Source organism: Sus scrofa, chromosome 8, assembly GCF_000003025.6.
Source record: "Sus scrofa isolate TJ Tabasco breed Duroc chromosome 8, Sscrofa11.1, whole genome shotgun sequence".
NCBI classification, from domain to species: domain Eukaryota; kingdom Metazoa; phylum Chordata; class Mammalia; order Artiodactyla; family Suidae; genus Sus; species Sus scrofa.
This window is the reverse complement of record NC_010450.4, coordinates 86,442,733-86,455,709: the sequence shown is the minus strand read 5'-3', so window position 1 is coordinate 86,455,709 and position 12,977 is coordinate 86,442,733. Positions and strand designations below refer to the sequence as shown.

General features: G+C 45.6%; 1 protein-coding gene across 1 annotated transcript in view; it reads right to left on the bottom strand.

The window, feature by feature from the left end:
* The window catches only part of TBC1D9 (TBC1 domain family member 9), a 115,438-nt gene that overhangs the window by 62,473 nt on the left and 39,988 nt on the right, over window positions 1-12,977 (bottom strand). Inside the window, exon 2 of the mRNA XM_021101555.1 lies at window positions 4,695-4,805. Coding sequence (XP_020957214.1) covers window positions 4,695-4,805 — 111 coding nt within the window. The remainder of the gene's footprint in view (window positions 1-4,694; window positions 4,806-12,977) is intronic.

The window sequence follows — 12,977 nt, the reverse complement described above, 5'->3', positions numbered from 1 at the left end:
TGAGAGAGTCAATGGCTGGTGGAGAAGAGGCAGAATTGTCAGAGTAAAACCAGCTCAACGAAGCACAATGGACCAATTCCTGTGGTTCTACTTCCTTTACATGAGAAAGGGCAAAAATGATACCTGACAAACACTGAATGAGATATAACTCCGTAGGCTGGAATTGATGGAGCAATGGCATAGCTACCAAAGAGAATGGTGGCTTCGTTTTGGGTAGCAGTGAAAAGAGTTAATTGCTGATGCAGGGTTTTGGCTCCCCTTCCCATGAAAGGTCCCAGTGCCAAAGAAACATAAAAACATCTTCCGGAGTTTCTGCTGTGGTACAGTGGGTTAAGAATCTGACTGCAGTAGCTCAGGTCACTGCAACAGTTTGGGTTTGAGGTCCAGCATGGTGCAGTGGGTTAAAGGATCTGGCCTTGCTGCACCTGCAGCATAGGTCAAGGCTGCAGCTTGGATTAGGTCCCTGGCCTGGGAACTTCCACATGTCTCAGGTGCAGCCATTAAAAAGGAAAGAAAAAAAATTAATTTATCCAAAACCAATCTTAATACAGATGATAGAGGACAATACAAAAGAAGCATATGAAAATATTTCACTAATAACTCTTGGGTTTTTTTTTTCTTTTTCCTTCTTTCTGCATAGTTCATATAGCCAAGGGCTTGGTGACTATTACATTTGGGAGTAAAACTAGATCCAAAACTAGGTCCTGCCTGGCTCCATGTGGCTCAAGGTTAAGGCAATCATATGAATAGGATCTACCACTAAGACTCCTGCTCTCCTCTGTACAGAAAGTGGCCTAAGTAAAGACACTGATGGTAGATGGGCCTTTAGTTCAATTTACACGAATCAGGGATTCACAAAGGTTTTGGGAGTTCTCATCATGGCTCAGCTATAACGAACCCAACTAGTATCCATGAGAATGCAGGCTTGATCCCTAGCCCCGCTTAGTGGGTTAAAGATCTGGCATTGCCGTGAAGTGTGTGTAGGTGGCAGATGTGGCTCTGATCTGGTGTTGCTGTGGCTGCGGTATAGCCGGTAGCTGTAGCTCCAATTTGCCCCTAGCCTGGGAACTTCCATATGCTGCGGGCATGGTCCCAAAAAGAAAAAAGGAAAAAAAAAAAAAGGTTTTGCAATCCTATGGATTCTACACAGCAGTGAGTTAGACATCCAATTTTCTGTTGAAGCTTCACTTACAGCAACGATTTGTGAAATCAGAGCAAATGAAAAGGATCTTGCCAGATTGTCCCACCAAATACCAACTTTGTAGTTTATGAAAACACATGAAAAATTACACACTGAAAAGTGAGACTATCGAAGAAATCTTTTTAAGGTAGCAGCTTCTGCTCTTAAAATCATCTCACGAAAGGAAGTCAGCCATTTGGGCTTTAAAGGGCGATCAATAAAAAGGAACAATTAATGGCTGAATGGGACTTTCACAATGGCTGTCACTTCTGTGAAGTCTTCCACAAGGAAATTCTGGAGCTGTCTCTGTGGATAATCGATACAAAAGCTACAACTGCTCCAGGTTTATTATAATAAGATCATCCAGTTGCGACAGGCATTACTTACTGGGAAAACGAAAGTGTGTCTCTTTGAGGTACAAATTATGGCATCAGCATGTACTGCCCAGCCTTCCTGAGCCTTGGCTCAGCAAATAACTCAGGAATAACTCAGCTTTGTAGCTCTGGGCTCTTCCCCACAGGAACGTTCATAGGAGCCTCTGCTTTGTAGGAATGGTAAAGCCCCAGAAACAGAGGGAGCGGCAGTGGTGTCAGGCAACAGGGGAGAAAAAAAATGAATAGGCTGAAGCAGGAGAAAAAGAAGAGTCACAGAGAGAAACCAGCTCATCATGGGCCCTGACCTAACGAGGCCCGGAGACCTGAGGGCTCTGAGGATCTTCAGGCTCCACAGGTTCTCAACAGCCTCTGGGCCCAGGTGGTGAAAGTGCTGGAAGGTGAGTGAGAGAGCCAAACCCCATCAAGTCCAGAGGTGTTGGGGGTTGCGCTCAATTTCTCATTTCCTTTCTGTGGTTCTGCCTGATTTCCAATTTCCTTTCTATTTCTTCACTTGCTGGCTACAATGTCTATTTTAACACCATGCTACATGGCTTGCCAACTAAAGGTGATGCTTTCCCAACCAAATACCCCAGGGCATCTCCCCTTCCCTTTCCCCTTGTGTTGAATGAACCACACAAATGGCTGGAACTCTTATCTCACAGGAGCCGGGGTTACACTGAGAGGTCTGTCCTCCTCAGGGTCTCAGCTCCCCTTCTTCCGCTATCCTTTATCCCCCTCCTCTTGCTTTTACCCCCATCCTTTACTCCCGGGGGGTCTTCTCCTGCCCTGACTCAGGATGCTACTCCTTCATTCACGGTAATGCATTCATCCCGATTCATGTCATTGTTTCTCTCAAAGCTGTTTGCATCTTAGCCAGAATAACTGTAAAGGGACACAACTGCAACCTGAGAATTTCAGGTGCTCCTAAATCCTTGCGGATGCATTGCTAGGGCACTAGAGCCTTTTGGCAGCCTAAAACCGCACCCACATAACTCCCCCTACCCTTGACGAAGGCTGGCCAAGGTTCCAGTCTTTCGCTGGCAGCCCCACCATCCAATGGTGCTGGATGGTACTTGTCCACACTGGGCTGTAACTGAGTATCTCCTTGCATTCTCAAGAGCACAGGCTGGATCTAACTACCTTTATGCCTTTAGATCCTAGCACCGCACTTCCTCCTGAGCACAGATCAATTTAAACACTGAAGAAAGTCAACTGAAAGAGCTCCCAATAGGCAAAGCTGGAATGATCTGAGCAACCAAATAAAGCTGTATTGGATTATAACCCAAAGTACAGAGTAAATGTTCATGAGTCTATACTTGAATCGATTAAAACTGCCCGCCCGCTCTGTACGTATGGGCTGGGCATGGCGACAGCCTTCCAAAGAGGACAGTATGGGGCGGGGAAGGAAAGAAGAACTTGACAGTAGAGAGACCTAAAAAACATTACTTCAGCCAGGAGATCACGGACATCATCGGGCATAAATCGCCTTGACAGAAGAGGTCCTTGCTTGGCATAATGTGATGAAAACAGAACTTTATCTCAGGGATCTTCCTTACAAAAATCTATCGCCCCAGCCTAATCGGGAGAAGAACATCAGACAAATTCCAGTAGCGGGACACTCTATGAGTGTCCTGAGCATTATCTTTCAAAATGGGCAGGGTCATCAAAACCAAGGAAAGCCTGAGTAACGTGCACAGCCAAGAGGAGAGACTGAAAAGATGTATCAAGTATATAAAATAGCATCCTGGCCAGGATCCTGGAACAGGAAAATGACATCAGGTTAAAACCTAAGGCAATAAATAAAGTGTGGACTTTGTTTAGTATTGATGTAACAATATTGGTTCATTAATTGGAACAAATGTTCCATACTAAGATGTTATCATACTGGAAACTATGTATGCAGGGGGATATAGGGGAGCTCCCCAAACTATCAGTTCAATTTTCCTATAAATCTAAAGTTATTTTAAAAAACAAAATCTCATAATTAAAAAATCAAGTGGAGGCAAAAAAATTTAAAAAAGAAAATGAGTGTTCCCGCCATAGCACAGTGAGTTAAAAATCAGGCTACAGCGGCTCAGGTTGCTGCAGCGGTACAGGTTCCATCCCCAGCCTGGTTCAGTGGGTTGAAAGGATCCAGCATTGCTGTAGCTGCACTGCAGGTTGCACCTGGGGCTTGGATTCAGTCCCTGGCCCAGGAACTTCTATATGCCATGGGTATAACCATAAAGAAAGAAAGAAACAAAGAAAATGTTTTCTTGCTCTTTCTGATGGTTTTTTCAAAAGCCACCAGCAAACAAATAAATAGAGCAATCTTAGCCCCTCTGGACTAGCAGGTCTTATGAGAGATCCAAAAACAGCACGACTGTTCATGGCTCAGTGGTTAATGAATCTGACTAGGAACCATGAGGTTGCGGGTTCAATCCCTGGCCTTGTTCAGTGAGTTAAGGATCTGGCATTGCCATGAGCTATGGAGTAGGTTGCAGAGGCGGCTCGGATCCCATGTTGCTGTGGCTGTGGCGTAGGCCGGTGGCCACAGCTCCGATTAGACCCCTAGCCTAGGAACCTCCATATGCCGTAGAAGTGGCCCAAGGAAAGGCAAAAAGACAAAAAACAAACAAACAAACAAAAACAGCACGACTGTTTACCACCATCTTAGGCACAGCACACTAGTGCAGATGATCATACTTCCTCCTCAGTAGAAGGACTGCGTTAGGGTATATGAGTATCACTTAGTGCACCTAGGATTCTGTGGCTTTCCTTTCACTTCCCATCTGGGGCCACATGGCTAGTTCTAGCCAATGGCACCTGAGTACAAGTGGTGGCACTTCCGAGCCAAGCAAGTCAAACACAGGTGTGCCTGTTACGTTTTCCTTGTAAGTTGACCTTGGAGGTTCTGTGTTCTGCAGGGTGTTACTGCAGATGGAGGCAGCTGCAGGATCTGAACACAACTTTGACAGAGTGAGAAAGAAATCTGTATTGTGCTAAGCTGCTGAGATTTAGGCTTTATCTCCTGAAATGGCTACGGTCACTTACCCTACAATTCCAAGTGATTGCTTCTCACAAATAAATGTTCCTTCCCTGCTGACAGAAAGTTGTTACTCATAACGCTTCTTCCGTATTTCCAGATACTGGCTACTCACCACAGGCAATGGTCCAATAGACCAAGGAGTCTGGGGTCTGGTACAGGATTCGGTAAGGAGCGACCCGGGCACTGGAGTCCAGCACGACATCAAGGGTGCCCACCAGGAGGCCTGAGGGCAGAAAAGGGGGAGAGAGATGTAAGGATTTCCTCCAAATCCCCAGAGGCAGCGGGGTGGACATGCCCCTTCTGATGGGCCTCCCAGCAGCCCCTCTCCCACGACATCCCACCTGGACATCACTTTCCTCTCAGACATGATGTTGCTGGCTCTATGCTACCTGTTTCACCAGCCCTCAAGATGCACTGCACAAGCTGAAGCAAGCGCTGGCTTCAAAAACAAAACCAGCAACGTCTCTAGCTTAGTCCCTAGCACACAGTAGTATTTATAAATGCCTGTTTTGAACAAAAAAGTAAGGTATTAAAACACTGCTATGCTGGGGTCTCTGCTTTACCTACATCACACCCAATGGGTATTACTGCCTCCCCCCTTTCATTCTAGAAACAAATCCATACTTGGAGTAACTAGACAAAGCCCTAGGAACCAGTCATGTACATCTAAGTCTGTGTGCCAGGCTGTCCCCATATTCTTGGCATGTGCCTCACTTTTCTTTTGTATTTAAAAGGTACCGATCAGCTGGGCAAACAATAAGCACCTACTATGTACTATGTACAAGGCAAACCCTGTGGCCACAAAACTGAATAAGATAGAGTCCCTAAGGCATTTAGAATCCAGTAGGGGAGAGAGCCAGGCAGTATTTTAGGGATGTGTTTAGGACTGAAGAGAGTCGTGAAACAAGCGTTTTTCCATCTCTGCAGCAGAGTCCTTTGACACCTGTCACATGAGTCATTATGAGCAGAGAGGATGGGAGCTTGCTCTATACTCGGCATGGATGCAATAATTAGGCTGAGGATCAAGAACGTACTGTGCTGGCATGAAGTTGAGTCCTGTGGGTTAGTCTGAACACTCATTTTGGGGGCAAGCCTGAACACTCAACAAATGAATTTAGCCATTTGTTCGTGAGAAATAAAAAACGCTCAGTATGTGCACACTCACTTAAGACAAGGCAATGCTTTCTCTTGCCAGGAGTGCAAAGCCTCCCATAAGCACCTTCCATCAATGTCCCCATGCCAGGAAGGCGTGCCTCCTTTATTCACACTGAGCCAGGGTTAGACACCAAACATTGTCTACACTGTTCTAAAGTAACATGGACACACACACACACACTCCACAAAGTTGATTAAATGGATACCTTACTTGGCAGGGTGAATCCAAAAGATTCCTATAAATTTTGTAAATTCCCATAATTAAAGTCAGATGGAACCCAGCCAAGAGCAGGGTTTGACCTCAGAAGGACCAATCAGGAACCGTGGCTAGTTGAATACTCTTAGGACACTTATTTCCAATGTCTTGGTGCTCTCATTGTAGAGTAGAAACGATGTGACAATTAAAGATTGCTCTTAAAGACTGAGGAAAATAGGACTTAGGCGCAAGAGGCTGCTTGGAAGGAGGGGCTTCGAGGCAACCTGTCTAGAACCTGCCAAGACACTCCTTTCTTTAACTGGTTACCAAGTATGGCTTTGGCAATGAACTGATGGTAGCTGAGGTTGGGAGGGGGAGGTGAGCCCCCCCTCCGTTGCCCTGGTAACGAGCATCCTGGAAAGCACCAGGCCCAGTGGCTGGCCCCCAGCAGGCTTCTCACAAAGTTCAGCTGAACCTGAACCACAGAATCTCCTGAAACTGTCACTGCCAGTATCTCTTCACGTGTTGTCCTTTAATGGCTGGGGTTTGATGCTGCCCCGACTGAATAATACTCTGATATGCACAATACTAATGAAATTCACTTTCTCCTGCTCCATCAGCTGGGGTCATGAAGAGCTGCAGACAGTCAACTAGTGTTCAGAGGAGCTCTGTTCTGGCTCTGACTCTGCTATGACTCTGGGGCATGTGCACAGGTCATTGAAGTTCTTACGGCTTTCACTTCTTCAGTTGTAAAATGGTCCTAATCCCACTTGCCTTCTAGAAACCAGTGGGGTTTTTTTTTGTTTTTGTTTTTTGGGTTTTTTTTTTTTTTTTTTTTTTTTTTTGGCTTTCTAAAGGGCCACACTGGAGGCATATGGAGGTTCCCAGGCTAGGATTTGAACCGGAGCTGTAACTGCTGGCCACAGAAATGCAGGATCCACACCACAGCTCACGACAACACCAGATTCCCAACCCACTGAGTGATGCCAGGGATAGAACCCGCATCCTCATGGATACTAGTCGGATTGTTTCCAATGTGCCATGACGGGAACGCTCTCAAACCTGGTTTATTAATCAAGAAGCCTTAGGGAGGTTAACATGGGGAAGACCTACAGTTGTCCTTCTGGTCTTTGTCCAAGGCCAGGAATCCATTTAGGTTCACCCGAGCCACTGCGGCCATCCACTGACCTGCACGCACTAGGAAAAATAAACTTTCCCTAAAGTGGAAACGAATTCATCTGTTTGCTCTGGTCTGTTTGAAATGCATCAAAAATCAAATCTTTAGAGACTGCAGAGTTTTCCAAGGGGTGGAGCCTTCCCTGTACTGCCACACATGTGTGCATTTCTGTTTTCTCTACTGTGACTCAGACTGACTGCAAAGACCTCTCATTACTTTTCAATTATCTGCAGATGGAAGAGTCTATTAATAGGAAAAGCAGAAGAGTGCCAGCTAAACTGCATTTCTTTCTATCTTAACTAGAAATAAAAATATATGTAAACCAGAAATACAAAATGCATCGTTCATAATAACAGAGTGCTGGCAATACTTCCTTTTCTTGACTCAAAATACTGGATGTCACATATGTTGTTTCTAAGGCACACAAAGCCAGCCCGGGGTTAGGGACGGAAGACAAGTATTAGTCGGTGTGGTTTAAGGAGGCTCTAAGAGAGAGTAACAGTAGGTAAAGATTTTTCTAGGTGCAAGCACAGCTCACTGGGCAGAGCAGCCAACAGAGGCAGTCTGGGTTCTGTAGTTCGTCAGTCCTGGCTTGGTCACTTCCCCCCTCCCAGACCCAGCCTCTCTGAGCCTCAGTTTGCCTGTCCTTAATGTCTCACTAGACTTCCGTAATACCAAGGAGGAGAGGCTTCTTGAAAGGTCCAGCCCCAATCGGAATTTCTGTTATGGCGCAGCAGGAACGAATCCAACTAGTATCCCTGAGGATGAGGGTTCAATCCCTGGTCTTGCTCAGTGGGTTAAGGGTCCACCGTTGCTGTGAGCAGTGGTGTAGGCTGCAGACACAGCTGGGATCCCGCATTGCTGTGGCTGTGCTGTAGGCCAGCAGCTCCCTAGCCTGGGAACTTCCATATGCTGTGGGTGCAGCCCTAAAAAGCAAAAAGCAAAAAGCAAAGCAAAGCAAAGGTCCAGTCCCATCGGCATGCCTTAACCACCACAACTGTCCCCATCTACAACCCAGCTCCACCATCCCTTACCCTAACTAACAAAATCTCTGGCATCACACAGAGATCAAGAGAATAAGTGGCTTCTAAGAGACTCCCCTGGAATAAGGGCTTCTGATGAGATGCCAGCACATCAACCCTGAGTGTGCATTCACAACGGGCACCACCAACTTCCACTGAGATTTAAACGAACACAAACAGGTACATCCAGATCTGCCACGGGGTTCAGGCTGAAACACGTGAAAGCAAATGATAGATGGTTTAATATTGCGATTCTCACATTAGGTGCAATTACAATTAGAAAAACTTTGTGCAAGTTCTTTGAAAACTTAAGGCACTGGATATGCCAACAAAAAGTCACAGTGTAAATGGAGACACACAGCTGGTCAGTCAAATCAGGACATACACTCTTGCATTCCCTTTGTAACACTGCCTGGGATCATCCACCGCCTGGAACATTGTGCTTGTCCAGCAGCCCTCACTTCGCACCACCTCGCACAGCAGAATCCCGATGACCTAACGCCACGTCTTCCTAACCCGGATCTCCCTCCAAGTTCTGTTTCTGTAATATCTGCTGCATGTATTTAAAATTCCTTGTACATTTTGCCTTGCTCCATTTCTTCTCCTCTTTCCAGACCTCACGCTCCAGGATGGCAAGGTTTGAATGGTTCCTTCAGACCCTGAGGCTCCGCCCTTCCCTCAGAGCACAGTAAGCCCTGAAGACATGTCTGATGAAAGGACAAAATAGGTATTTTTTGGAAAACCTTGGCGTTCTCGCTGTAGCACAATGGAGTCTGTGGTGTCTCTGCTGCGCCAGGACAGAGGTTCGATCCCTGGCCCAGCACGGTGGATTAAAGTATCTAGCGTTGCTGCAGGTATGGCATAGGTTGCAATCACAGCTCAGATCTGATCCCTAGCCTGGGAACCCCGTTTGCTATGGGGTGGCCAAAAAAAAAAAAGGAAAAAAAAAGAAAGAAAAAGGAAGAAAACCTAAATAATAAGTTATCCCCATTCTGCCTAAACTCTTATTAAGACAAGGAGTCGGGAGTTCCTGTGATGGCGCAGTGGTTAACGAATCTGACTGGGAACCATGAGGTTGCAGGTTCGATCCCTGCCCTTGCTCAGTGGGTTAACGATCCGGCGTTGCCGTGAGCTGTGGTGTAGGTCGCAGACGCGGCTCGGATCCTGAGCTGCTGTGGCTCTGGTATAGGCCAGTGGCTATAGCTGCGATTCGACCCCTAGCCTGGGAACCTCCATATGCCGCAGGAGCGGCCCAAGAAAATGCAAAAAAAGACAAGGAGTCAAGATTGGAAAAGAGAAACTCCTCCTCCCATGTGCTGTCCACGCAGAATACTAGAAGATGGGAAATCTAGTCTAGAGAATCCCCCCAAAACGCAGCAATCAGGATTTTCTTAGAAGTCTTATTACTCAGCCCTCTGAAAGGGCTGTCAAAATACTGAACCTTTCATCAGGTCCCACACAAAGCACTGTTTTAGCAGCTGTTCTCGTCAGCTATTTCTGGTGTTAAACAATCTTTGATTGCCTGAGATAATTAAATCAAATGATGGCCCTCAAAATAACTCTTCTCTGCATCTACCTATTACACAAGTTCGGGGGCATCTTGTAACATAGAAGTGCTATTTTCAAGGAGATTCAGAAAACACTCTGCAAAACTGATACATGGAGGCCTCCCTCCGCTGTGGGCATGAGAGGCCATGTGATGCAGACAGAGCCCCGCTCCATTCCTGGGCTGCCCCTCACCCCCCAGGGGGCAGGGGTTTGTCAGAGAGTGTGCTTCACTGAGGAACGTGCCCATGGCAATGATCAATCTGTCTACTGATGATCCTGGAATAATTTCATGTCAAAGTGGACCAGATGCTGAGGTTCCCTTGGCCTCTTTTTCCCCCACCTGGCAGCCGGTCAGAGGTAAGGGGGAGCCCTCAGAAACCACGCCAGAGCGGCCTGGGGAGCAGGCTACGCCTGACACAGAGGCTATATGGGTACCACTCAGAGAGGGCCTGGTATGTACGAGCATTACTATTTATTTGTTTGTTTATTTATTTGTCTTTTTAGGGCCGCATCCTTAGCATATGGAAGTTCCCAGGCTAGGGGTCAAATCGGAGCTACAGCCACCAGCCTTCACCACAGCCACAGCAACACCACATCTGAGCACGTCTGCGACCTACACCACAGCTCATAGTAAAGCTGGATCCTTAACCCACTGAGTGAGGCCAGGGATCGAACCTGCGTCCTCGGGGATACTAGTCGGATTCGTTACTGCTGAGCCATGATGGGAACTCTGGGAGCATTACTATTTAACAAAATACTTCAAAATCACAGAAAAGTGGGAGTTCCCATCATGGCTCAGTGGAAATGAATCTGACTAGAATCCAGGAGGGCGCAGGTTCGATCCCTGGCCTCACTCGGTGGGTTAAGGGTCCAGCGTTACTGTAAGCAGTGGTGTAGGTCACAGACGTGGCTCAGATCTGGCATTGTTGCAGCTGTGGTGGACGCTGGCGGCTACAGCTCTGATTCGACCCCTTGGCCTGAGAGCTTCCATGTTCCAAGGGTACTGCCTTGGGAAGACAAAAAAAAAGTAGAAATAAAACAAATCACAGAAAAGTACTGAAAATTTCAAAATACTTGTCTCACCACTCTGACTTTAACACTTGGCCTTATATGCTTCAGATCTGTTTTTGTTTTTTTAAAGAAAGACAACATAACAACCACATTCAAGGTCCCCTTGTGGTCCCACAACACTATTTCCCTTTTTATTCACCATCCTTCAGTTTTTTTGTTATTATTATTTTTTTAATAGTTATTTCCCCCATACAATTTTTTTTTCTACTGTACAGCATGGTGACCCAGTTACACATACATGTATACATTCTATTTTGCACATCATCATGCTCCATCATAAGTGACTAGACAGAGTTCCCAGGGTTACACAGCAGGATCTCATTGCTAATCCGTTCCAAAGGCAATAGTGTGTATCCTTTAACCCCAAGCTCCCCAACCACGCTACTCCCTCCGGCTCCCCCTTGGCAACCACAGGTCTATTCTGCAAGTCCAGGATTTTTTCTGTGGAAAGGTTCATTTGTGCCATATATTAGATCCCAGATATAAGTGTTTTCATGTGGTATTTGTCTTTCTCTTTCTGACTTACTTCACTCAGGATGAGAGTTTCTAGTTCCATCCATATTGCCGCAAATGGCATTATTTCATTCTTTTTTATGGCTGAATAGTATTCCATTGTGTGTGTGTGTGTGTGTGTGTGTGTGTGTGTGTGTGTGTGTGTGTGTATACATATACACACACACACACACAACATCTTCCTAATCCAATCACCTGTTGATGGACATTTGGGTTGTTTCCATGTCTTGGTTACTGTGAATAGAGCTGCAATGAACACATGGGTGCATGTGTCTTTTTTAAGGAAAGTATCCTTCAGTTTTTTATTCTTCCAAGTCCTTATACTTTTATTGACTCCTATGTATGTATATGAATATAGGTTTAACACAGATGGACATTTTTAAATTTACATTAATGATAAAAATAGATGGTGTTCTGCAATTTTTTAACCCAATAATATAGTTGTTAAAATTGACCCAGGTTATACTTGTAAATCTGATTCATTCATTTTATTTTATTATTTCATTTTTTTATTATTATTATTTTTGGTCACGCCCATGGCATGCAGAAGTTCCTGAGCCAGGGGTGGAACTTCAGCCATAGGAGTGACCTAAGCTGCAGCAGTAACAATGCTGAGTCCTTAATCAGTAGACCACCAAAGAACTCCCATTCATTTTAAATACTGTGTAATATTCCATGGTTTAAATACACTGAAACATGGAGTTCCCATCGTGGCGCAGTGGTTAACGAATCCGACTAGGAACCATGAGGTTGCGGGTTCAGTCCCTGCCCTTGCTCAGTGGGTTAAGGATCTGGTGTTGCCGTGAGCTGTGGTGTAGGTTGCAGATGCGGCTCGGATCCCGCGTTGCTGTGGCTCTGGCGTAGGCCGGCGGCTACAGCTCTGATTTGACCCCTAGCCTGGGAACCTCCATATGCCGCGGGAGCAGCCCAAAGAAATAGCAAAATAAATAAATAAATAAATAAATATACTGAAACATACCTATTTTCCTAATAAAGGACATTTGGGTTTATTTCCATTGTCTTGCTCTAATAGGCTCTGCAATTACTCTCTGTACACGATCCTTAAGCATGTGAGCACTTTTCTGAGAATGGAATTGTTGGGTCATAAGGTTAGTGGTTTTGAAGCCTTATTAGTTATTACAAAACTGCTCTTCAAAGTGATTGTGCCAATTGACACTCATACCAGGAAAGTGAGAGAATATCTGTTTCTCCGTAATATCCTCAACACTTACCAGATTTTACTGTCACCAATCTCAAGGATGAGAAATAGCATCTCTTTGTTGTTTAAATTTGCATTTTCCTGATTATTAATGAGTTTGGGTATCTCTGTCTGTTTATTGGCCATTCCAGTTTCCTATTGTGTGGACATCTGCTGAGCGATCCAGGTCAGAAATTCAGAGTTCACTATTTAGAGGCTTCCACCAATACATACAAAGGATTACGATTCATTTCAGCAAAGACACACTGACATTTCTAAAGTCAGAGAGGTGTACACTTGGATTCGCTTCTCTCCCTATATCCTATATAAACGCAAGACCCTGGATCAATATTTGCCAGCCCCTCTGCCTCCCTCCCACGTGCTCCCAACACTGTTCTTCTATCTGCTCCTGCCTCGGTGTCACTGGTGCACTCACCGCCTGTAAGTCTCAGCACTTACCTGGGCTGTGTGATGTTAAGCAGAAAGCACTTAACAACATCCAGAAGCAGCTGCTG